Source organism: Capra hircus, chromosome 22, assembly GCF_001704415.2.
Source record: "Capra hircus breed San Clemente chromosome 22, ASM170441v1, whole genome shotgun sequence".
Classification (NCBI taxonomy): domain Eukaryota; kingdom Metazoa; phylum Chordata; class Mammalia; order Artiodactyla; family Bovidae; genus Capra; species Capra hircus.
Genome location: NC_030829.1, coordinates 18,782,203 through 18,809,515, shown reverse-complemented (window position 1 = coordinate 18,809,515; position 27,313 = coordinate 18,782,203). Strand labels below are relative to the sequence as shown.

At 42.0% G+C, this 27,313-nt stretch overlaps 1 protein-coding gene across 2 annotated transcripts in view; it reads left to right on the top strand.

Moving 5' to 3' along the window:
• The window catches only part of GRM7 (glutamate metabotropic receptor 7), a 931,612-nt gene that overhangs the window by 567,647 nt on the left and 336,652 nt on the right, over positions 1 to 27,313 (top strand). For both annotated transcript variants that reach the window (XM_005695650.3, XM_005695649.3), the window contains exon 5: positions 13,732 to 13,872. In XM_005695650.3, the coding sequence (XP_005695707.1) occupies positions 13,732 to 13,872 (141 nt within the window). The remainder of the gene's footprint in view (positions 1 to 13,731; positions 13,873 to 27,313) is intronic.

Here is a 27,313-nt window from a genome sequence, read left to right as displayed (position 1 = left end):
AAGTCAACCTAATTAAATGAAAAGATACACTTGTTCTTGGATAGGTGATTTTTTGTAGCTATTTTAGTGGCGGTTGTCTCTGACACATCTTGTTAGTGATTTTCTTTGTGTATGTGAAAATAAATAATCTCTCAATTTTATATCCTGATGCTTTTCCAGCTTTCCTTACTTTATAGTAGCTTTTTCAAGGATGTATTCTTGAGATAACATTTCTAATTTCAGTGGAGTTTGTATATTGCTGAAGTTTCAGCCAATGTGTGTTAGAGAGGGATGCTTTTCTTGATGGTAGAAAGCTCAGTGTCTACCAAACCACACCCATCCTACTGATGATAAAAGAGACTCAGGTAGACACCATCAGAGGTGGTAGTGATGGGGGAACAGATACTGTGAGCTGAAGAGCTCAGGCCACCTGAAGGTATAGATGTTCGTCACCACTTGCTGACAGCTGCCACTGTAGGAATGGGATCTATCTTCCCAGACTGTCTGTCTTTACAAGGAAAGCTAGAAATCTGGACTTAAAAATAACTCTCCTGATTCTCTAGTTGGCTTTTAAAATACTCTGAGGCAAAATAGAAAGGACATGTCTACAAGTTAAATATATTCCACAAGCCTTCAGTGTATCATATTTGGGAAACAAATGATGTCATTCAGATGAGAGAGAAGTGGGAAGGAATGATAGATGGGATTTTTGACTTGTTATGGTTGTATTCTGATGACAAAGGTCCATATAGTCAAGGCTGTGATCTTTCTAGTGGTCACATATGACCATATGTGACCATATGAGAGCTGGACCATAAAGAAGGCAGAACACCAAAGAATCGATGCCTTCAAACTGTGGTGGTGGAGAAGACTCCTGAGAGTCCTTTGGACAGCAAGATCAAACCAGTCAATCTTAAGGGAAATCAACCGTGAATACTCGCTGGAAAGACTGATACTGAAGTTGAAGCTTCAGTATTTTGGTCATCTGATGCAAACAGCTGACTCATTGGAAAAGTCCCTGATGGCTGGAAAGAAGGAGAAGAGGGAGTCAGTAGATGAGATGCCTGGATGGCATCACTGATGCAAAAAGACATGAACTTGGCCAAACTCTGGGAGACGGTGAGGGACAGGGAGGCCTTCCACGCTGCAGTCCACAGTTCGCGAGGAGTCAGACATGACTGGGTAACTGAAAAGCAACAAATGGTTGCATTCATTTCCTGGGGTTGCCAAAACAAGTGACCACAAACTTGTTGGTTAAAATAAGAGAAATTCATTCTATTACAGTTCTGGAGGCTAGATGTCCAAAGTTAAGGTGTTGACAGGGTCAAATCCTCCTCTGAAGGCTCTGGAAGATGATCCTTTCTTGCCTTTCCAGCTTCTGGTGGCTCCAAGCATCGCTTGACTTGTGGCCACATCACTTCAGTCCCTGCATCACTTCAGCCTCTGTCTCCATCTCCACACAGTCTTCTCCATGGCCCTTCTCTGTGTGGGTGTCTGCTCTGTGTGTCTCTGTTGAGGATACTTGTCATACTGTTCAGGGCCAACACAGATAATCCAGGATGACCTCATCTCGAGAGTCTTAACTCCATTTGTAGTATAACTTCTTGTTAGGTAGATACCATCCAAATGCTTTCCCTATAAGGCCATACTCACAAGTTCAGGAGGTTAAGAAGTGGACATATTTTGGGGGGTCTACAGTTTAACATACTACAGTAAATTATATAACCCCTGGTGGCTCAGAGGCAAAGAATCCACATGCCAATGCAAGAGATAAAGGAGATACAGGTTTGATCCCTGGGTTGGGAAGATCCCCTGGAGAAGGGAATGGCCACCCACTCCAGTGTTCTTGTCTGGAGAATCCCATGGACAGAGGAGCCTGGCGGGCTACAATCCACAGGGTTGCAAAGAGTAGGACAGTGCTGAGATATAGCATACCCGTGCGCAATGCACAGTGGGTTATAGAAACAGAAGGTATAAAACAAATACTTGTTTCCAGAGTATATCATTCTGATTGACCCTCTCAGAAGGAGAGAATGTGAGTCTGCTGCTGTTTTTCCTTGTCAGTGTCTCCATCACCCCTTCCCACCCTCCATCCTCTACTTCCTGCCCTTGCTTCTACTTGCTCACTTTTCTTTCTTTCTCTCCTCCCTCTCCTCTCTCTCTCTGTCTCCATCTCTCTTTTCTCCTCTTCTTTTTATTTGCTGATTCATTCTTCTCTTAGTGCTGTGTCCTTATGATGTGTTAGGATAGGTGTTTCTGAATCATGATGATGCCCTTCCTGAGTCAGAGGCAGACCAGGAAGAGCTAAGCACCTCTTGTTTACATGTTCCTGCATAGGAAGCTTTGGGTCCTCCCTGCCAAGTAGACTAACAGGGATATTCTAGCCTGCAGTTCATGAGCTGTGTGTATAAGGCAGCAATCAAGGCTACTGGTCACTTTCTGATGCCTCGTGACGCTCTATTAGTACCTGACAAGCTCAGCTTCACCCTGGCTGAGCTGGCAGCTGTGTCCTCTGACCCCCTCTTGACACTCTGATAGTTTTCCTTTCATCTACACATTTGTGAGAGCTTTCTTCCTTCTCAGCTGGAAAGGTCACCTCCCAAACATACTGCCTGGGATGAATTATGTGTCTATTGATTTGCACACTCTTGTCTCGACTGCAAATTTCAGGAGTTTAAGGGCAGCACCCCTGTTAAAAGAACAAAGAATCAGATAAAGGTAGTTTTGTAATACTAGCTAAAACCTTGCTCATTATGTCTATGCTGATTTTAGTTTACTTCCAGAATTATAGGAATATTGTTCACCATGTACCCAATGGGATATTTGCTTTGCCATCACCTGCAGATATAATTTCTGAAATTAAAATTGTCTGTCTAACAAAGGAAGAATTTAATATAAAACATTTCATCAACCCCACATAAAAGATGACCTTTCTTCCTGAATATAATTTTTGCTGTGTTTTCTGTGAACTGAAATCATAGTCTTTTAAAACTCAGGTAATTTAACTAATAATAAAGGGATATCTGTCCAGATCACTTTTCTTCTGAGCTTTCAGAAAATGAGAAGAAAATATCAATTGACTGTTATTCACACAGATACACATTGATATGCATATATTATTAGATTACAATTCTTCTAATTTCTGCTTCAATTCCTGACTCTCTGTTGCACCTTGGTGACTATGGTGACTACACTTAAGTAGTCTGTTCTTTAAAAAAATAGGAAAATAATATAAAAAGTGTATATAAGTTCCACAGAATCATTTTCAAAAATGGGAAAGGAGTAGGCCAAGGCTTGTCACCCTGCTTATTTAACTTATATGCAGAGTACATCATGCGGAATGCCAGGCTGGATGAAGCACAAGCTGGAATCAAAATTGCCAGGAGAAACATCAATAACTTCACATATGCAGATGACACCTCCCTTATGGCAGAAAGTGAAGAAGAACAAAAGAGCCTCTTGATGAAAGTAAAAGAGGGGAGTGAAAAAGCTGGCTTAAAGCTCATCACTCAGAAAACTAATATCATGGCATCCAGTCCCATCACTTAATGGCAAATAGATGGGGGAACAATGGAAACAGTGTCGGACTTTATTTTCTTGGGCTCCAAAATCACTGCGGATGGTGACTGCGGCCATGCAATTAAAAGATGCTTCCTCCTTGGAAGAAAAGCTATGACCAACCTAGACAGCTCATTAAAAAGCAGAGACATTACTTTACCAACAAAGATCCGCCTAGTCAAAGCTATGGTTTTTCCAGTAGTCATGTATGGATGGGAGGGTTGGACTATAAAGAAAGCTGAGTGCAGAAGAATTGATGTTTTTGAACTGTGGTATTGGAGAAAACTTTTGAGAGTCCCTTGGACTGCAAGGAGATCCAACCAGTCCATCCTAAAGGACATCAGTCCTGAATGTTCATTGGAAGGACTGATGCTGTAGCTCAAACTCCAATAATTTGGCCACCTGATATGAAGAACCGACTCATTGGAAAAGACACTGACTCTGGGAAAGATTGAAGGCAGGAGGAGAAGGGGACGACAGAGGATGAGATGGTTGAATGGCATCACTGACTCGATGGACATGAGTTTGAGTAGGCTCCAGGAGTTGTTGATGGACAGCGAAGCTTGGGGTGCTACAGTCCATGGTATTGCAAATAGACATGACTGAGTGACTGAACTGAGTCATTTTGCACTACAGCAGAAATCAGCATAGCATCATAAATCAATTATACTTCCACAATGGCAAAAAGGATAAAAATAAACAAAAATACAAGTAAAATTGCGGGACTGTAGTAATTGTAATGAAAGTGTGAAAGTGGTTAGTCGCTCAGTCATGTCTGACTCTTTGTGACCCCATGGACTGTAGCCTGCCAGGCTTCTCTGTCCATGGAATTCTGCAGTGAACTTAGTGAACTGTGATGAACTTGAGGGGGAAAAATAAAATAAAGATTAAATCTGAACTTCATTGAGCCTGACCTCTCTGTTGTCATCTCTCCAGCTGTTGCTGTTATTGTATAGTTGCTAAGTCAGTTAGACTCTTGCTACCCCAGGGACTGTAGCCTGCCAGGCTCTTCTGTCCATGGGCTTCTCCAGTCAAGAGTATTGGAGTGGGTTGCCATTTCCCCCTCCAGGGGATCTTCCTGCCCCAGGGATCAAACTTGCATCTCCTATTTTGGCAGGCCAATGTTTTCCCACTGTGCCACCTGGGAAGCCCAACTATCTCCCACAGTTTGCTCATATTCTTGCCCGTTGAATTGGTGATGCTATCTAACCATCTCAACCATGGCTGCTTCTTTCTTTGTCTTCAATCTTTCCCAGCATCAGGGTGATTGTGAGACCCACCCAATTATATGAATAGTGATTCATATAATTCATTCATATAATGAATAGTGATTCACTGCTCTACATGAGAAGAAACACCAGGGTCTAGAATTAGCCAGACTTGGACCCCAAATGCTTCTCTGAGCCTTAGTTTCTATCTCTAAAGTGTAAATAACCTAAATTTAGTACCTAGTTTCTAGGATATATGTGACAATGAAAAAATATATATATATAATACTTACTGTTTTTCTAATTATAACTATTGGTACAACTTTCTATATAACCAAATACAAATCTGTGTGACATTAGGATTTTTAACAACTACTTGGGGGACTTATATATTTATTCATTAGATAAACATTTATGCCTTGGTTATTAGAATTTAGTAGCAATACTAGATAGCATATACACAGAAGATGGTCCACTTATATGTGTTGATTTTGAGGCCAGCTGTCCTGGGGTACTGTGTAATGTGAGAGTGACTTTGATATTTCTCTTGTTCAGCCACCGACTTGTGTCCGACTCTTCGCAACCCCATGGACTGCAACACGCCAGGCTTTCCTGTCCCTTACCATCTCCTGGAGTTTTCCCAAGTTCATATCCATTGAATCTGTGATGCCATCCAACCATCTCATCCTCTGTCACCCTCTTCTTCTGTCTTCAGTCTTTCCCAGCATCAGGGTCTTGTTCAGTGAGTCAAGTTTTCTTCTCATCAGGTGGCCAAAGTATTGGAGCTTCAGCATCAGTCCTCCCAAAGAGTATTCGTGGTTGATTTCTTTTATATGGATTGGTTGGATCTCCTTGGAGAAGGCAATGGCACCCCACTCCAGTACTCTTGCCTGGAAAATCCCATGGATGGAGCCTGGTAGGCTGCAGTCCATGGTGTCGCTAAGAGTTGGATACGACTGAGCAAATTCACTTTCACTTTTCACTTTCATGCATTGGAGAAGGAAATGGCACCCCACTCCAGTGTTCTTGCCTGGAGAATCCCAGGGATGGGGGAGCCTGGTGGGCTGCCATCTATGGGGTTGCACAGAGTCGGACACAACTGAAGTGACTTAGCAGTAGCAGCAGCAGCTGTCCACGGGATTCTCAGGAGTCTTCTCCAGCACCACAGCTCAAAAACATGAATTCTTCAATGCTCTGCCTTCTTTATGATCCAGCTCTCACATCTGTACATGACTACTGGAGAGACCAGAGCCTTGACTATATGGACCTTTTGTCAGCAAAGTGATGTCTTTGCTTTTTAACACACTTCTTCTCCCAAGAATCAATGATCTTTTAATTTCATGGCTACAGTCACCATCTGCAGTGAGTTTAGAGCCCAAGAAGAGGAAATATGTCCCTGCTTCCATCTTTTCCCCTACTACTTGCCTTGAAGTGATGGTACGAAATGCCATGATTTTAGTTTTTGTTTGTGTGTGTATTTTTTAATATTGCATTTTAACCTGGCTTTTTACTCTCCTCCTTCACCCTCATCAAGAGACTCATTAGTTCCTCTTCACTTTCTGCCATTAGAGTGGTATCATACACGTGTCTGAGGTTGTTGATATTTCTCCTGGTGATCTTAATTCCAGCTTGTAATTCATCCAGTCCAGCATTTTGCAGGATGTGTTCTATGTATAAATTAAATAAACAAGGTAACAATAAACAACCCTGTTGTGCTCCTTTCTCAGTCCTGAACAAGTCAGTTTTTCCATACAAGATTCTAATTGTTGCTTCTTGACCCACATCCAGGTTTCTCAATAGATGGGTAATATGATCTGGTGTTCACACCTCTCTAAGAATTTTCCCGAATTTATTATGATCCACACAGTCAAAGGGTTTAGTGTAGTCAGTGAAACAGAGGTAGATATTTTTCTGTAATTCCTTTGCTTTCTCTGTGATCCAGCGAATGTTGGCAATTTGATATCAGGTTCCTCTGCCTTTTCTAAACCCAGCTGAACATCTGGAAATTCTCAGTTCATGTAATGCTGAAGCCTAGCTTGCTGAATTTTGAGCATAACCTTACTAGCATGGGAGATGAGTGAAATTGTCTGGTGGTTTGAACATTCTTTAGTATTGCCCTTCTTGGAAATTGGGATGGGGATTGACCTTTTTCAGTCCTGTGGTCACTTCTGGGTTTTCCAAATATGCTGACACAGTCAGTGAAGCACTTTAATAGTATCATGTCTTAGGATCCATCACCTCCACTAGCTTTATTGGCAGCAGTGCTTTCTAAGGCCCACTTGACTTCACACTCCAGAATGTCTGGCTCTAAGTGAAAGACTGCATCATCGTGGTTATCCAGATCATTAAGATCTTTTTTAATATAGTTCTTCTGTGTATTCTTTTCATCTCTTCTTGATCTCTCCTGCTTCATTTAGGTCTTTACTATTTCTGTCCTTTGGATAAAATGTTCGTTTGATATTTCCAATCTTCATGAAGCGATCTCTAGTCTTCCTCTTTCTGTTGTTTTCCTCTATTTCTTTGCATTGTTCATTGAAGAAGGCCTTCTTGTCTTTCCTTGCTATTCTCTGGAACTCTGCATTTAGTTGGGTGTACCTTCCCCTTTGGGCTTCCCTGGTGGCTCAGAGGTTAAAGCGTCTGCCTCCGATGCGGGAGACCCGGGTTCAATCCTTGGGTTGGGTAGATCCCCTGGAGAAGGAAATGGTAACCCACTCCAGCCTAGAGAATCCCATGGGCAGAGAAGCCTGGTAGGCTACAGTCCACGGGGTCACAAAGAGTCGGACAGGACTGAGCAACTTCACTTTCACTTTCACTTACCTTCCCCTTTCCTCTTTGCATTTTGCTTCTCTTCTTTCCTAGCTTATTTGTAAACCCTCCCCAGACAACCACTTTGTCTCCTTCCTTTTCTTTCTCTTTGGGATGCTTTTGTTTGCTGCTCCCGTACAGTGTTATGGACCTCTGTCTGTTTGTCTTCAGGCACTCTGTTTACTAGATCTGACCCCTTGAATCTATCTGTCGCCTCCACTGTATATTCATAGGGAATGTGATTTAAGTGGTACTTGACTGGTTTAGTGGTCTTCCCCAGTTTCTTTAGTTTAAGCCTGAATCTTGCTATGAGGCTGATGATCTGAGCCACAGTCAACCCCAGGTCTTGTTTTTACTGACTGTATTGCTACATCATCAGCAACAAAGACTGTAATCAATAAGATTTCGGTATTGACCATTTTGTGATATCCATGTGTAAAGTTGTCTCTTGTGTCGTTGGGAGAGAGTGTTTGCTATGACCAAGGCATTCTCTTGGCAGAAATCTGTTAGCCTTTACCCTGCTTCATTTTGTACTCCAGGACCAAACTTGCCAGTTACCCCAGGTATCTTGACTTCCTACCTCTGCATTCCAATCTCCTATGAAGAATAGAACATAGCTTTTTGAAGCTAGTTCTAGGAAGTCTTCTAGGTCTTCATAGAACTTATCACCTTCAGCTTCTTTGGCATTTGTGGTTGGGCCATAGACTTGGATTACTGTGATATTGAATGGTTTGCCTTGGAAATGAACTGAGATCATTCTGTCCTTGCACCCAAGGACACATTGTTGTGTCCTTGCACAACTTAGGTTGCACCCAAGTACTGCATTTCAGATGCTTTTTTTAACATTATTATTATGAGGGCTACTCCATTTCTTCTATGGGATTCTTGCCCACAGTAGTAGACATAATGAATTAAATTCACTCATTTCCATCCATTTTAATTCACTGATTCCTAAGATGTCAATTATTTACTTCTGCCATCTCCTGCTTGACCACACCCAATTTACCTTGATTCATGGACCTTGCATTCCAGGTTCCTATGCAATATTGTTCTTTACAGCATCGGATTTTACTTTCATCACCAGACACATCCACAATTGAACATTGTTTCCTCTTTCGCCCAGCCACTTCTTTTTGGGGCTATTGATAACTCTCCTCCACTCTTTTCAGTAGCTTATTGGACACCTTCCAATCTAGGGGGCTCATCTTTCGGTGTTAGATCTTTTTACCTTTTTATACAATTCATTGAGTTCTCATGTTTAGTATACTGGAGTGGTTTGCCATTCCCTCCTCCAGTGAATCATGATTTGTCAGAACTCTCCACTATGACCCATCTGTCTTGGATGGCCCTACACAGGATGACTCATAACTTCTTTGAGTTACACAAGCCCTTCGCCGAAGGGGATATTCCTAAGGCATAACTAATCCATGTGAATGAATGTCCTATCTCTGCTCTTATCTGCTCCTGGTTTTCCTTTCTTTTTTCCACCTACGTATCTTCTCTCTCCAGGAAGCCATCTCTGACTCTCTAACACAGTTCTGTCTCTGTGCTCCCAAAACATCATGTACCCTTCTTTCATAGAAGCCATCATAGTTGTGATTTTATATTTATTTAAATGATGCTTGTTAAGTCTATCTTCTCCATCAGACTGGCTCCTAATCTCATGAAGGGCCATGTATGTTTTAATCCCAAGGTCTGTGAGTACATAAAAGAGCCCCTGTCATAGGGTCAGTGCTCCATAAATGTTTAATGGATGAGTGTGTTTACTGAAGAACCAACAGTTCGTATTTTACTGGAGCAGGCACAGTGCTGAGTGCTTTACACATAGTGGGTTGTAAAGACCCACAGATCCGTAGCAGGCCTCCTACGGGTTAGCAGTTCCAGTCTTTAGAAAACCATCCAAAAGCCAGTTTATGCTATGTTGGTACCTGGCTAAGGGCTCTGAGTTTTCCTTGAAGGTGATGGGCCTTCAGAAGAGGTAATTAACATGTGACCAAAATTGGGGTCTGGCTGCTTGCACTCAAAAGCCAATAAAGAGGCACAACTGGTGAAAAGAAAAGTTTGCTTTATTTCAAAAAAAAAAAAAAGGGAAAAGAAAAGTTTGCTTTATTTCAGAGGCCAGTAACCAGGGCCAAGCGTAGACTTGTGTCCAAAGGTCACCTCTTCCACTGACAATCAGTGGGCAAGAGCTTTTAAAGGGGAGTTTCAGGGGTGCACAGGCAGAGAAGGGGCTACATGTAAAAATAACACAGTCAGCTCTGACAGTCGTCTTCAAATTGATCATGCCATGGTCTGATGGTGTCATCTCAGCTGTTTTGAGTACAGTTAATCCTTAGTTCCAGGGTCAGTTCGATCCCATTTTGTTGAGGCCAGTTCTCAGAGTTGTGGCAGCGCATGTCATAGCTACACTCTGCTCATCATGTAATTAACTTCTTCCACATGGTGGGGGTTTCAGAACTTACAAGACAGCTCACAGGACATGGCTCAGAATATTATCTGTAACCCTTAAGGAGGAACTAAAGGCTCCTGACTTTGTTCAATGCCTCACCTATTATTATTTAGACTTCCCTGGTGGCTCAGACGGTTTTGTCCTGCTGGACTGTTTTTCTTTCCTTCTGCATTTTCTCACTTCTCTGATTAAACTTGCTCTTTGGGTAAAGTTCTTCTACAGACAAAAGCAGACAGAGGACATGAGGTGAGAAGAACCATAGGGTCCCGCTCCATTTCAAAGGCACGAGGCTATTTCATGTTAGCTTCTTAGAATCACTAAAACATTGCACCAGGGTGAAAATTCCTGAGGTGGGGAGTCCAGGGCATTAACTGGAGACATGGGTGAGGAACACAGTCTTTGAGGCTGCAAAGGAGCTCCAGGCAGCAATGGAGCAAAGACAGTAGGAAAATTCACTCATAGGTCACCCGGCACCCTCCACCTCCCCCCAGCCATCTGCAGCCCACAGGAGGCAAAGCAGGGCTCCCGTGATGCTGAGCAAGGTATGGTGCTAAGCAGAAGTCTCAACTGCAAAATGAAGACTGGCATCTGAACCGGGGCGAACATACAAGTTTGAGAAGGTAACAACACTGAGAGTTAACAAACAGGGCTGAACCCACTTGAATCCCAGCTGTGGAGACTCCGGAGTTGCTCTCCAGCCCTGCTTCTCACAATCTGGACAACAAGAGCAACACCTGGAGCTTGTTAAAAACCCAGGATTGGAGAAGCCCTGCTTCTCAAAACCCGGGCTTCATGCACAGCACCTGGGGCTTATTGCAATCACAGCCTCTTTGGTTTCACCCAGAACCTCCACATCTTATGAATGCCCAGCAAAATTGGCCGCTCATTCCTGGTTGGGGGGGGGGGGTGGGCATGAAAGCCAAATTCAGCCTACAGGTGAGTCCCTGCTGTGAGAAAGAAGCTGAGAGCGAACTTGGTGTGTGAGGAAAGGATGGCCGTTGCGATGAGGGAAGCCTGCTACTTGTCCTCTTTCTGTCAAAGTGCAGGGTTTCTGGGAATCGTTGGTTCTCAAGGGAGGGACCTGCTGCTTTCTCATGCTCGCCAGCGTGTTCGCTAGCTGCCTCCTGGTCCTTCCTGACCCAGCATGTCTTTGCATTTCCAGCAGATAACAGGCTGAAGAGAGAGGTGTTTTGAAGTGATGGACTTTTTCAGTGATGAGGATTCCTCTGAAGATGTTTTCTTCTGAGCTGGGGATTGTAGGTATGGATGCAATGATTTGAGCCATTTTAGAAGCTGCTCTTCTGAGTCTGGTTTGAGGCTCAGATCTGTGGCAGGTGGCCAGAGAGTTTATTTCTATTTGTGTTCTTTTGAGGCTATGTCTTTCTTAAGGGTGTGTTGTTCAGGGCTCAGGGTACTGTGCCAAGGCAGGAGCATTTCACTTTGTCTGTGGCTGCAGAAATAAACCACCTAAACTATCAGTGATTGAGAAGGCGAGTCACCTCAGTTCTGTAGCCAGGGCTGGTCTCAGCTGAGTGGTTCTGCTGCCGTCAGCAGCAGGGGCGCGAAGTCCACAGAGGCTTGGCTGAGAGGGTTGGGGTCTGGCTGGGCTCCTCTCTGCACATGGTTTAATGTCCCCCAGGCATTCCTATTAGAGCCTGATAGCTGGATTCCAAGCAGGAGACTCTCACAAGGAAGGGGCGCAGTGAGGAAAGGTTTTCCAGACTGTTGACATCACACATGCCAATGGCACGTGAACAAAGAAGCCATCTCCATAAGAGGGGATGTCACAGGGCATGGAGCTTAGGAAGCGTGGTCTGCAGGGCCCCCGGTGCCACTGCTGCTCCCCCGTCTTGGGTGGAGGGGCAAAGATAGAAAGAGAAACGAAAGTTTAGTCACCTGTGGGAGTGGATGTGCGTATTTATGTGACCAAGGGTATGTGTAGTATTCCTGGAAACTTTGGGGGACTCACCTGTCTTTTCCACAAAGATTCCTTTTATGTAGGAATTGTCATTTTACTGAACAGTCATTTGGTCTCAGGGTTATGGGAGAACAGTGAGGCAGGAGGGGACTTCCAGCAGACTCATGAGTCTGTCAGTACCAAGATCAGGGTGAGATCAGATCCTATAGCTTAATTACCTCAAATCAGTGAAGTCAGGAGCATAGAAAAATTGGATTTTGGGTCAAAAATCATGTTCTGACAACACCCTAGAAAATCAGCAAGAGATGTAGACTATTCTTTTTATTTTCCCTAAAATATTATGCAATCTCCTTTTTTCTTTGCTGTTTCTTTGTCTCATTTACTTATTTCAAGTTTTCAATTTATAGTAGGGCTACTGTTATTGATTCAGGAAGATAGTAGTAGATAAAATTAAATCAATGTGCTCCTCTTGTGAGATTTAGTTGGAAGCCCCCCCCACACACACACCAATTTAGGGCTTTAAGTAAGTTTAACTTTGAATGATTGAATTAATGTGAAAATAAATCCACCTTCTGTGGTTCTTGATCATAAAACCAGTGAGTTTCCAAAGTCTTGCCAGGGCTAGAAACAAGATGCTATGAGGAAACCAGGTAGTGCAGTTTTATCTTACAAGTGAATGAAAGGGAAATAAGACCACTCCGGCCTGTACTTGTTCATGTTTCCATGACTCAATGAGATTTTTAGTTGGGGTTCAATGGCTGCTCATCTGATCCTGAGTCCAGTCTGATTCTTCAAGGACCATTGGACCATTTAAGGCGGAACCGTACTAAAGAGGTAGCTAAAGATTTCCTAGGGACTTACACTCTCAAGTCTGTTCATCGAATGCTCTTCATAAACAGCTTTACACTTATGCTGCGGCCAGTTTACCTATGATCTCTACATAAACTTGCTTTTTGAGTGGAAAGTCAGTTCCATAATGGATCCTTACTAAATGCAGGAAGGTTCTTAGAATGATAATCACAGGTCATAACTCACATGATTACGGATGCAGAATATGGCATCATGATTGACCTTAGGCATGGTGCTATTTCTTCTCATATGAATATATTAAGTTGCTAAGTCACATTTGACTCTTTGTTCCATGCACTATAGCCTGCCAGGCTCTTCTGTCCTTGGGATTCTCCAGGCAAGAATACTGGTGTGGGTTCCCATTCCCTCCTCCAGGAGATCTTACCAACCCAGGGATTGAATCCCTAGTCTTCAGTATTATAGGTAGATTCTTTACCATCTGAGCAACCAGGGAAACCCTCATTTCTTCTAAAGCTCTGTTTTTTTCACTGGCATAATGGAAGTGGTAGCAGCTGTCACGCAAGTTGTTAAGAAAGAACTACCTTTCATTCCTCAGTGAATGAAAGAAAGAACCTATGTCAAGCAGAGTCTGGTCCATAGTAAGTACGGAAATGATCACTTATTATCTCGGTGATAATAAAGATGCTTTGTCCCTGGTCTAGTTCCCAAGAGGCACAAGGGATGCTGTGGTCATCATATTATCGCTAGGATCTGTAACTCAGAATTCACTGTGAAATGTCATTTGTCCACCATGCATCTGCCTGACAGAATGAAGTAAAGATTTAGCCATGTGTTGGCATTAGAATTTTTTTACCTTTTTCTTATTCCTTTTTTTTTTTTTTTCTGATTGACACAAAAGAGCAAGCATCCAGTCCACTGAAATAAAAACTGTTACTGGTATTTTTATTTCCAAATGTCCCAGCAGTGCCCCGCAAGCAATGACCTTTTCATTTAACTCTGTTTAGGGTTTGATGCCTATTTTACATCCCGCACACTTGAAAACAACCGAAGAAACGTATGGTTTGCCGAATACTGGGAGGAAAACTTCAACTGCAAGCTGACGATTAGTGGGTCAAAGAAGGAAGACACAGACCGCAAGTGCACAGGTAATCTCATTCTCGTGTCCTTCTCCTGTTACTCCACGTGGCCAGCATTGAAATTTCGGTAGAGCTGACAGAAGGAAGCTTGGCTGGAGACAAATTGAAAAAGTAAATTGAATTTTACTACATTGTTCAGAAAATGGAACAGGAGCATGTGTCTTGCAGAACAAAAACACTACAGACAAGAATGTGTTCTCTTCTGCCTGTCCATCTAGTGATAATTGACATTTTCATTGATTCCTTGACTTCAAAAGGGGTCATGTTGCCTTGAATGGTCTCGCTGATAAATATTGGTTCATGTTGTAGCCAGGAGTATAATAAAGTCATTTTCACAGAGGCTTAAATCTCTTACCAATTCCACATCAGCATTAGAATGAACGGTCAGCAGAGATGACTAAAACTGCTAAAACAACATATTTGATGAAGGAAACAAAGTGTATGTTGGGGTCAGAGTAATGAGGATTTCAGTGGATTTTCATAATGTCCAAATTGAGTTACCTGCTATTTAAAATATGCTTTAAGATACTAAGCCTCATATGTAACCTTATATAAGTATTCTAAATAAGAAACACAAGTGTTTACAATTTATTTATGTGTAATCCATAATCAGAAAGCAGAATCACATATTTATTTATGGATTCATTCACAAATATGTATTGAGTGACTCCTTTCTACTCATCACTATGCCAGGAACTCCTGATTCGATGGGGAGTAAACCAAGTAAGTAAACCATGCTTTCATGTTGTTAGAGAAAGTAGGGGAAAAAATCTACATTATTCCAGTGACCTTTCTATAATACATAATTATAGGCTGTAATAAATATTCTGAGGGTACATGGGCATATAATCAAAGAATTTTACTCATCTTAAAGGTAGAAGCTCTCTCAAAAGATGAGTAGACACTGGCTGGTTAGGAATGGAGAAGAATAGACTGGAGGGTTTCTGAGAGGGGAAGAGCATGGCACAGGGCTCAGAGCAGGAAAAATGACGGGGCCTCAGAGGACTTGAGAAGCGGAAAAACATGCTCTCAAGAGAATAGGATGAATGTGTGAGTCACGGCTGGATATATAAAGATACGGACAAAGGAATAAGCTGTGATGGGACATGTGTGGATTTGGGTCTTTATCCTTCGGATACTGGAAACTGTGGGAGATCTTGCACAAGGGTGTGGCGTGTCCTGCCATCTCACCACCTATCCCTCTATTAAATAACATTCACCAATTTTAGGCTTAAGTGGGCTTCAGCATTTGCAATGATGACCTTGAGATAGCACAGACACAAATGTCTTCAGTATGATCAAGAAAGAGACATTCATATCGTATACACTCATGAGTAGTTTTTCTCTGCAATGTCGGTCTTTGAATATTGGCCATCCAGATATTATAGATTTGCCCATTCCGCAAACATCTAGTAATGAAGAGTAATGTATATTGAGCACAGTACTAAAATACCATGAATGGTGTGAGGATGCTGAAATTTAGACCTTTACTTCAAGGAGTGTGTGTGTGTGTGTGTGTGTGTGTGTGTGTGTGTGTGTGTGTGTGTGTGTGTGTGTGTGTGTGTGTGTGTGTGTGTGTGTGTGTGTGTGTGTGTGTGTGTGTGTGTGTGTGTGTGTGTGTGTGTGTGTGTGTGTGTGTATGCATGTGAAGAAGGGGAGATAAGATATAAACAGAGACATGAGTTACAATAATGATTTGAAAAATCTGTATAATACACAACTGGATGTGTGACTCATTTACCTAGAATATCAGATTAATCACATTCTCTAGACCATAGTGTATAACAACAGTGTTGTCAGTAATAGGATCCTTATAACATTGCAGGGGGCTGGGGAGAAAAAAAAAATTAATTCAATGTTGACTAGACCTAGGTGACACAAAGCTCTCAAGTGGAAACCGAAAAATTAGTTTGACGTGTGGATAATTTGTCTCTATGACAGGGGACATCCAAATGTGCTGGAAGTATCTAAATGATTGATGACAGTTTTCTGGCTCTTTCTGACATTTGATGTTTTGTCGAGTCTGAAAGGGGGCCTGAACGCTCTAATGGCCATTAGGATCATTCTCAGGCCCATCTCCAGCCTGTGTAGATACTATAACCAGACTGTTTTGTCTGCAGTCATATTTCAGTGCTGATTATTGAGAATATAAGTTTATAAAAACATGCAAGCTCATTATCCAAACCACTGCTTTCAGAAATAGAAACAGCAGTGTTTGTGTTTTCATATCATGCTTCCTCCATATGAAGAATCTATGATCACATCTGCTAAATTACCTGTGACCCCAAATTATGTAAATATCTTCTCTTTTCTTACTTACCACTTCCCTTGCAGTAGCAGGTGCCATCCTGCGTGAAGGTAGATGTTACCACTATCAGTGTGTCTCTCATTCTTCCCATTATTGGCTATAAGAACATGGGTGGTCTGTGTTTATTATTATTTCTTGTACTTTCTTTGTCCAAATTCAACTAAACTTGTATTTTCTTTGAAAGTATCCCCAAAATACTATTTCAAAAATCCTGACACTTTGGAAGTGGAAAAATGGGAGAAAGGACAGACTGAATTTGCTAGATCACAGGGAAAGAAAACATGGAGAGAAATGATATAATAAATTGTATTAATGAGAATTCTTGCATTGAGAAATTGTTTTAATTAAAGAAAAGAGTGGATGAGAGAAGAAAGCCATTGGTGCACTTAAGGATATGGGGTGATGTGATGGAAAACTTGTGTTGGTATCAGATTTTGAAGCATCAAGAGAAGGGGCACATGGGGAAGAAGCAACCAGAGGTGGAGGCAGGCTGAATCATCTGGCCGTGCAGAGAGTGTAGTTAGTAGATGTAGTTAGATCTGAGGACTGCAGAAAACAGCCCCCTTCACATATCTCTCTGTGACTGGTCTCTGCTGAAGAAGAAGAAAGTCTTGAAATATGCATTCCTAGTATTCGGACACAAACTAGCATGCACATCTCTCTTTTTTTTTTTTTTTTTCGGGAATATATATCCTCTTTAGCCATCAGTTCAGTTCAGTTGCTCAGTCATGTCTGACTCTTTGTGACCCCATGAATTGTAGCATGCCAGGCCTCCCTGTCCATCACCAACTCCCGGAGTTTACTCAAACTCTTGTCCATCAAGTCGGTGATGCCATCCAGCCATCTCATCCTCTGTCATCCCCTTCTCCTCCTGCCCCCAATCCCTCCCAGCATCGGAATCTTTTCCAATGAGTCAACTCTTCACATGAGGTGGCCAAAGTATTGGAGTTTCAGCTTTAGCATCAGTCCTTCCAAAGAACACCCAGGACTGATCTCCTTTAGCCATCATGAGCTATTTATTATCTGTTAGTTTCAAGTAGTCTTGGATCATTCAAGATCATTGCATAAGTTATCTGATCAGATGAGTCTTAAAGATGAGGTGTGGGATCCATAACTATTTGGAGAGAGCAAGTCCCTGAGATCAGGGGAATACAGTGAGCCCTAAAAAACCCAAGACAGTACAAAGTCACAAAAAGGAGAATAATTGTTAAACAAAAAATTATCATTAAAATAACTGTGTGTGCTTTATAATTTAATGTGGCATTACTTGTGCATAGATTCTTATAGGAACTTACATGAACAACCATGTAATTCCTATTCCTGTAAATTTTACATATGCACTTAAAGTCACCTTCAAACAAGGAAAGCTACCACATTCCTCAGTATTTTAACAAATCCCAACTTTCCCTGATACCCAGTTCCAAGATCTCTCAACCTTGAGAACTGGACATTCTTCATGCCACCTTCCCTGGAGGTTGCCTAATTGTCACTGATATAAATTAAGACTCGCCAGGGACCGATCCTGCTTGCTGGTTGCCTTGGCTGCCCTTCCCCAAGGGGTCATGTCCTTGAGGAGATTTGTTGGTGTTTTAAGCTGTCACACAAAACTCAAACTCTACCTGACAGGTACTAATGACATTTACACTACTTTGTGGAAGAATTCTAATCCCTTATGCATGTAGTGGCAGCTACACACATAATAGAGTAAGACATTTTAGGTCGTTCATTATAGATTATGTGCCACATATGAAAAGAAAGATCAGATGTGATATTTTTTTTGGGTTAAATGTATACTCTGCCACCCCTGCCCCACTGGTTAAGTGTTCACCCTTAATGCTCGCCACTATGTTGCTGACACAGAGACCAACCCAGCATATGAGGTCTTTGGGAATAGTTTGTTTTTGTGGAGATACCAAGGTCAAAGGAAGTAGGAAAAAACATAAAGTGATGTGTCTGCAGAACAGATTGAGGCCATCTTGACATCGGAAAAGTCACTCTACCAAAATGGTTGTGAAACTGTCTGTCACAAAAGAGGCTAGGGCTGTATCTTCATATCCCTGTGGGAGATTGGAAAATATTGCTTAACCCCTCAAAGCCTTTCCTTATCTTTGAAATGGGAATAAGAAAAGTTTACTTCCAAAGTTATTGTGGGGATTAAAGTAGATCACTCAAACAGGGTATCTAAAATTATATCATTACATAGTAATAGCTCAGTAATGGCAAGTGTCTGCTGGTCTGGGCTGAAAGCAGTTACCTGGGATGTAGGCGTGGCAGGTTATGAAAGCCTATTGCCTTAGGTCAGTCCTATGGAAAATCAGCGTGTGTATCAAATTCTAACAGGAAAATAAAGTCAAGGATTTGAATAAGCATGTATGCACAGGAAATTCTCACTGCAATGCGCATTGCCCAGCACTGTACAGAGGCATTGAAAAGTTTGTAGGCAGGCAACATTAAACTTTGTGGTAAATTGAATGATGGAATGAGCCTCAAAGATTATGGAATTTCAGCGCCAGAAGGACTTCCCTGGTGACTCAGATGGTAAAGAATCTACCTTCAATGGAGGAGACTCGGGCTCAATCCCTAGGTCAGGAAGATCCCCTGGAGATGGGAATGGCAACTCACTCCGGTATTCTTGCCTGGAGAATTCCATGGACAAAGGAGCCTGGAGGGTTACAGTCCATTGGGTCACAAAGAGTCAGACATGACTGAGTGACTGACACACGCACTCACACACTCACTGTGGAGTGTCCCCAAGCATTTTTGTACTTTGGACTTGCTGAACACCTCCTGCCTCAACTTTTGTACCATTTATCTCTGATGCACCATATCCCTATGTGGTTAGTAGCATCCCCAGGGTCTTTGCTTCTACACCCATTATCTAAAGTCAGAAGGTCCTGAAAATCTGAATGTGCTTGCCTGTGGCAGTCCATAAAAATTATCATTGTGTCGTATTTTAAGGCTCACACAGACATTTGTCTAACTAACATTATCCTCCTGCCAAATGTCACTTTGTAAATACTGATTCATCAGAATTATCTCTTTGTTGAAAAGAAGAAACTCAGCGTTTAGAAATCCATCATCCCATGAAGGGATAATTTGACTTTCAGAGATTTGTTCTTCTTTTGAGATGACAGAGGAAGAATAAATTGGTGACATATTTTTTTGTTTTGTTTTATGGCAAAAATCGAATGTATTCCAATTTCAATTGAAATACAGTTGAAATGTATTCCAGTTCCATGTCTGGAATTCAGTCGGACATGACTGCAGCAACTTAGCCCACACACACATTTTCAAGTCACACAATAGGTAAATTCAGTTTCGATCTGAGTCACTAATCAACTAATATTTACTGTGGACGTATATCAGGGGCCAAAGATAATACTTTGGAAAATGTCCACGTTTTGGGAGGCCAGTATCCTTAAGCTGTGTTTACACTTTACTTGTCAAAATTAATAGTTTAAGTAAAGGCCACTCTATTGGGAGTGGGAGGTGGCAAAACCCTATTAAGAAGTGCTGTTAGTGAAAATGGATTAAAGATCTAAATGTAAGATCAAAAACTCCTAGAGGAAAACATAGCCAAAACACTCGCTGACATAAATCACCACAGGATCCTTTATGACCCACCTCCCAGAGTAATGGAAATAAAAGCAAAAATAAACAAATGGGGCCTAATTAAACTTAAAAGCTTTTGCACAACGAAGGAAACTATAAGCAAGGTGAAAAGACAGCCTTCAGAATGGGAGAAAATAATAGCAAATGAAGCAACTGACAAAGAATTAATCTCAAAATATACAAGCAGCTCATGCAGCTCAATACCAGAAAAATAAACGACCCAATCACAAAATGGGCCAAAGAACCACACAGACATTTCTCCAAAGAAGACACACAGATGGCTAACAAACACATGAAAAGATGCTCAACATCATTCATTATCAGAGAAATGCAAATCAAAACCACAATGAGGTACCATCTCATGCCAGTCAGGATGGCTGCTATCCAAAAGTCTACAAACAATAAATGCTGGAGAGGGTGTAGAGAAAAGGGAACCCTCTTACACCATTGGTGGGAACGCAAACTAGTACAGCTACTATGGAGAACAGTGTGGCAATTCCTTAAAAAAATGGAAATAGAACTGCCATACAACCCAGCAATCCTCCTATTGGGCATACACACTGAGGAAACCAGAACTGAAAGAGACGCATGTACCCCAATGTTCATCGCGGCACTGTTTATAATAGCCAGGACAAGGAAGCAACCTAGATGTCCATCGGCAGACAAATGGATAAGAAAATGTGGTATACATACACAATGGAATATTACTCAGCTATTAAAAAGAATGTATTTGAATCAGTTCTAATGAGGTGGATGAAACTGGGGCCTATTATACAGAGTGAAGTAAGCCAGAAAGAAAAACACCAATACAGTATACTAACGCATATATGTGGAATTTAGAAAGATGGTAACGATGATCCTGTATGCAAGACAGCAAAAGAGACACAGATATAAAGAAGAGTCTTTTGGACTCTGGGGGAGAAGGCAAGGGTGGGATGATCTGAGAGAACAGCATTGAACCATCCATATTGCCATGTGTGAAATAGATGGCCAGTCCAAGTATGATGCATGAAACAGGGCACTCAAAGCTGGTGCACTGGGACAACCCTGAGGGATGGGAAGGGAGGTGGGAGGGGGGTTCAGGACGGGGGACACATGTACACCCACGGCTGATTCATGTCAATGCATGGCCAAAACCACGATAATGTTGTAAAGAAATTAGCCTCCAATTAAAAAAAAAAAAGAATACTGGAGTGGGTAACCATTCCCTTCTCCAGGGGATCTTCCCAGCCCAAGAATCAAACCCAGGCCTCCCACATTGTTGACAGATTCTTTGCTGTCTGAGCCACCAGGGAAGCCTATTCCAATATAAAATAAAAAGTTAAATTTTCTTCCCATGTGTTAAAAAAAATGCTATTAGTGAGAGCAAAGCAAGCATTTCTCAAGTCTTTTGTTTTTACCTGGGACCCAGGCCCAGGAAAGCCTATATAATTTGTTAACTATCAGAACAAAGGAGTTACAGTAAAGTAAGTTAAATTCTCTGAGACTATATGGGCATGGTGGAGAAGGCGATGGCACCCCACTCCAGTACTCTTGCCTGGAAAACCCCATGGATGGAGGAGCCTCGTAGGCTGCAGTCCATGGGGTCACAAAGAGTCAGACTCGGCTGAACGACTTCACTTTCACTTTTCACTTTCATGCATTGGAGAAGGGAATGGCAACCCACTCCAGTGTTCTTGCCTGGAGAATCCCAGGGGTGGGGGAGCCTGGTGGGCTGCCGTCTATGGGGTCGCACAGAGTCAGACACAACTGAAGCGACTTAGCAGCAGCAGCATATGGGCATGGGGAGAGGAAGAATTTCACTCTATTAATTAGTTTTCCCTGTTGTTTTATTATTCTATTCTGAATTGACCTTTAATAGTTATATAGATGTTATATTGTGATTCTTCATTTATTCAGCATGATTAAGGAATCCACATCAAAATGCTATAGACGAATAGTCTTACTCTTTGTTGCTCTAAGACTTTTTGAAGCCATTTTGATGAGAAGTAAAATGTATTTTTATTCCCTTTTGCTTTGTTAAACTAAGGTTCGATGAAGATTAATTGTGATTTAATCTGCATAGAGCATCTATTATAGATTGGATTGTGTGTTAATATTGTTCTTTGTTAAATTTTTGATTCTCTTCCTCTTCTCTGAACATCAACATCTTGTTTGATGTCTCTCTTACTACCATCACCCCTAAGTCTTGCTACCATCATCCCTCCCTCCCTCCACAATGATTGGTTTCTATCTGTGTGGAAACTGGAAGTATGAACCAGATTATTAGAATTTTTACATGTAGTCATTCATTTTAAAATGAGTATTAAATATGTATTAAATGTCTCAGAATTATCTCAGAATGGCTTTGTGGATATAGGACAGCATTTTATAGCAACTGTTTGGGTGAATTTACCAATAAAATTTAGCTAGATGAAATGATAATCACTATAGTATTACCCAAATTAGAATTACCTGAATGTCACATCTGAAGTCATCATTGTTCCTGGAAAACATATTTTAAATACTTTTGGGAATAGAAGTGTTGAATAAAAATCCCACATTCATAAAAGATGATTATAGGTATGACTTTGGGTCCCTGTATGTACTAGGTCACAAAAAGACTTCAGCGGAGCGCTAAATCATATGAAAGGCCATCCTGATTCTGTGGCTTCACTATTAATCCAATTATATTTAGAAAGTTTATCTTTCTAAAGGAATTTTAGAATGAAAGGGTAGCCTGATTTCAGTGGGCATCTTTCATCAAATATGCCAGTTACAACACTGGATAAATTTGAAAGAAGATAAGGGACACATGGTAAGGCTGCTTCTGAGAGCGGTGATCACTGCACCCTCTCCTACAGCTAAGTTACAGAAAATACAGCTCAGGGCCACAAAACCAGTAGTGCAAGAAATACCACTTTTGATTGTTTTCAGTCATTTTGTTTTTGCACCTGCATTCCAGTTATGTGTAAAAGTTTAACCAGTCTTTTTAGAGTCCCTCCTTCCTACACATCAGTGTGGCTGAGACTTAGTTCCAGAGGGCTCTGTGAAGGTGGGGGCACTGGAGTTGTTTGTGAGGTCCCTTTGCTGTGGGCCTTTGACATTTCCCTGTGACTCCCGCTTGCCCAGGAATCCATCCCCAGGAACGGGGTACTGTCTCTTAGGAGTGGAGATGTGGAGGTGAGCACAGCATGGTCTCTTGGCCCCGCCTCAGGGCTTCTCGGGACTCAGCTCTGATCATGATGGCTTGTCCAGCCCTCCTGAGGCTGCGAGGTGGGAGGGCATGGCACCGAGGACTCTTTCCAGGGGTGCACAACCCCTCTAAACTTAGAGGCTTCCACTCAGGCTCTTCCTTTTCATCTTCTATTCCTGACTGTCTTTAGTAGAGGCTGAGGGAGAATTTTAACTTGGGTCCAGCCATGGCCTTGTAATTCTTTAGCATGTGGCAACCCTGTATGTCTTGAACCCTCCAGGACTCCAACCTCTGAAGCTCACAGCTTTCTATTGACCACAGGATGCGAACTTAAATCAATCTTTTTTTTTTTTTTTCCTGTATTCTGTTATAAACTTCTTAAAAGCAATGGATAAGAGCTTTGGAACTTACAACGACATATAAATACATAAGGATATTACTGCCAGGCTCCTCACTCCAGGCAAGAATACTGAAGTGGGTTACCACGCCCTCCTCCAGGGCATCTTCCTGACGCAGGGATCGAACCTGCATGTCCTGCATTATAGGCAGATTCTTTACTGCTGAGCCCCTCCGTTAGTAAGAATATTGCCGGAGAGCACTATATCCATACAAGCAAAGTGAGAAGAGTCATGGATGGCAAGCCAGGCCCTTGTGTTTACTCAACAGTGGGGTGTAGCACTAAATTCATAAAGCTCATTTCCCCATGTGTTGATCAGATGTGTCAGGTAGAGGCTAGCTGCCTTCAACCTTCTCAAATAGACGTGTAAAGATGGACTCTGCAGAAAAAATGATTCTTCTTTCTGCTGCTGATCCTCCAAAGCATGCAAAGGGTTCTTCAGCACACACTATTGTACTTTAGGCCATACAACTCACCAGGGGATGGACGGAGCCAGATTGAATTCCGTGCAGAATCAGGCGGATCGTGAACACCATATTGAAAGCCCAGGGGGATCCAGGCAAAAACCATTTTCATAAATGGTAGAAGGGGTAATTACTGAAAATTAAATGTGTGTCATTTCTTTCTCATTAGCCTCAATAGGTGATGGCTTTAAAAACTGGAGTTGCGGCCTTGCCACATTTTGTAAACTCTGTCATGCTATGCAGTTAATGAGAAGGAATTCCCAAATGAGGGGAATTAATGCATCGGTGTCATCTCAGCAACAGTCCTTGTAAACAAAGTGCCTCTTCTAAGCAATTGAAGTATTATAAATTGGCTGCTCAGACACATTCTAGTAGGTATAAGAAAGGGCTGTTGCATGACTTATCAAGTATCATCAAGAAAGTTAGACTGGAATATAGTTTTGCTTTGGAAGCATTTCTAATAATACAAGTTTCCCTCCCCGCCCCCAACCCTTTTACTCCTTCCCAAGAGAAATATTTGTTCTAAAAGCATTTTAGGCCTTTACAATGTATGCAGCATCATACTCATTTTTTCTAGAGAATAAAAAATGTGCTCACAAAATAAGCATCTACCATTTAAACTAACCCAGATAGAATTGTCCAGGGGTACTTCTAACTTTGGTTTAGTGTTTCCAGTCACACCTGGTCAGGTATCTGGTGAACACATGGGGAGGCTTCCCATTTCCTCATCCTTAAATTGTGTGTGTTTGCCCTCCTGATGCACAGAGTTCTATTACGTTCAGTTCAATACAGTTCAGTTACTCAGACGTGTCCAACTCTTTTGACCCCATGAATCTGGGCACATCAGGCCTCCCTGTCCATCACCATCTCCCGGAGGTCACACAGACTCACATCCATCGAGTCCGTGATGCCATCCAGCCATCTCATCCTCGGTCGTCCCCTTCTCCTCCTGCCCCCAATCCCTCCCAGCATCAGAGTCTTTTCCAATGAGTCAACTCTTCACATGAGGTGGCCGAAGTACTGGAGCTTCAGCTTTAGCATCATTCCTTCCAAAGAAATCCCCCGGTTGATCTCCTTCAGAATGGACTGGTTGGATCTCCTTGCAGTCCAAGGGACTCTCAAGAGTCTTCTCCAACACCACAGTTCAAAAGCATCAATTCTTCGGTGCTCAGCCTTCTTCACAGACCAATTCTCACATCCATACATGACCACAGGAAAAACCATAGCCTTGACTAGACAGACCTCAGTTGGCAAAGTAATGTCTCTGCTTTTGAATATGCTATCTAGGTAGGTCATAACTTTTCTTCCAAGGAGTAAGCGTCTTTTAATTTCATGGCTGTAATCACCATCTGCAGTGATTCTGGAGCCCCAAAAAATAAAGTCTGACACCGTTCCACTGTTTCCCCATCTATTTCCCATGAAGTGATGGGACCAGATGCCGTGATCTTCATTTCCTGAATGTTGAGCTTTAAGCCAACTTTTTCACTCTCCTCTTTCATTTTCATCAGGAGGATTTTTAGCTCCTCTTCACTTTCTTCCATAAGGGTGGTGTCATCTGCATATCTGAGGTTATTGATATTTCTCCGGCAATCTTGATTCCAGCTTGTGTTTCTTCCAGTCCAGCGTTTCTCATGATGTACTCTGCATAGAAGTTAAATAAGCAGGGTGACAATATACAGCCTTGACATACTCCTTTGCCTATTTGGAACCAGTCTGTTGTTCCATGTCCAGTTCCAACTGTTCCTTCCTGACCTGCATACAGATTTCTCAAGAGGTAAGTTAGATGGTCTAGTATTCCCATCTCTTTCAGAATTTTCCACAGTTTATTGGGATCCACACAGTCAAAGGCTTTGGCATAGTCAATAAAGCAGAAATAGATGTTTTTCTGGAACTCTCTTGCTTTTTCCATGATCCAGCAGATGTTGGCAATTTGACCTCTGGTTCCTCTGCCTTTTCTAAAACAAGCTTGAACATCAGGGAGTTCACAGTTCACGTATTGCTGAAGTCTGGCTTGGAGAATTTTGAGCATTACTTTACTAGCATGTGAGATGAGTGCAATTGTGCGGTAGTTTGAGCATTCTTTGGCATTGCCTTTCTTTGGGATTGGAATGAAAACTGACCTTTTCCAGTCCTGTGGCCACTGCTGAGGTTTCCAAATTTGCTGGCATATTGAGTGTAGCACTTTAACAGCATCATCTTTCAGGATTTGAAACAGCTCAACCGGAATTTCATCACCTCCATTAGCTTTGTTCGTAGTGATGCTTTCTAAGGCCCACTTGACTTCACATTCCAAGATGTCTGGCTCTAGATGAGTGATCACATCATCATGATTATCTGGGTCATGAAGATCTTTTTTGTACAGTCTTCTGTGTATTCTTGCCACTCATCTTAATATCTTCTGCTTCTGTTAAGTCCATACCATTTCTGTCCTTTATCGAGCCCATCTTTGCATGAAATGTTCCCTTGGTATCTCTAATTTTCTTAAAGAGATCTCTTGTCTTTCCTATTCTGTTCTTTTCCTCTATTTCTTTGCATTGATTGCTGAAGAAGGCTTTCTTATCTCTTCTTGCTATTCTTTGGAACTCTGCATTCAGATGCTTATATCTTTCCTTTTCTCCTTTGCTTTTCGCATCTCTTCTTTTCACAGCTATTTGTAAGGCCTCCCCAGACAGACATTTTGCTTTTTTGCATTTCTTTTCCATGGGGATGGTCTTGATCCCTGTCTCCTGTACAATGTCACGAACCTCATTCCATAGTTCATCAGGCACTCTATTAGATCTAGGCCCTTAAATCTATTTCTCACTTCCACTGTATAATCATAAGGGATTTGATTGAGGTCATACCTGAATGGTCTAGCGGTTTTCCCTATTTTCTTCAATTTGAGTCTGAATTTGGTAAGAAGGAGTTCATGATCTGAGCCACAGTCAGCTCCCGGTCTTGTTTTTTATGACTCTATAGAGCTTCTCCATCTTTGGCTACATAGAATATAATCAATCATATTTCGGTGTTGACCATCTGGTGATATCCATGTGTAGAGTCTTCTCTTGTGTTGTTGGAAGAGGGTGTTTGCCGTGACCAGTGCATTTTCTTGGCAAAACTCTATTAGTCTTTGCCCTGCTTCATTCCGCATTCCAAGGCCGAATTTGCCTGTTACTCCAGGTGTTTCTTGACTTCCTACTTTTGCATTCCAGTCCCCTATAATGAAAAGGACGTCTTTTTTGGGTGTTAGTTCTAAAGGTCTTGTAGGTCTTCATAAAACCGTTAAACTTCAGCTTCTTCAGCGTTACTGGTTGGGGCATAGACTTGGATAACTGTGATATTGAATGGTTTGCGTTGGAGATGAACAGAGATCATTCTGTCGTTTTTGAGATTGCATCCAAGTACTGCATTTCAGACTCTTGTTGACCAAGATGGCTACTCCATTTCTTCTGAGGGATTCCTGCCTGCAGTAGTAGATATAATGGTCATCTGAGTTAAATTCACCCATTCCAGTC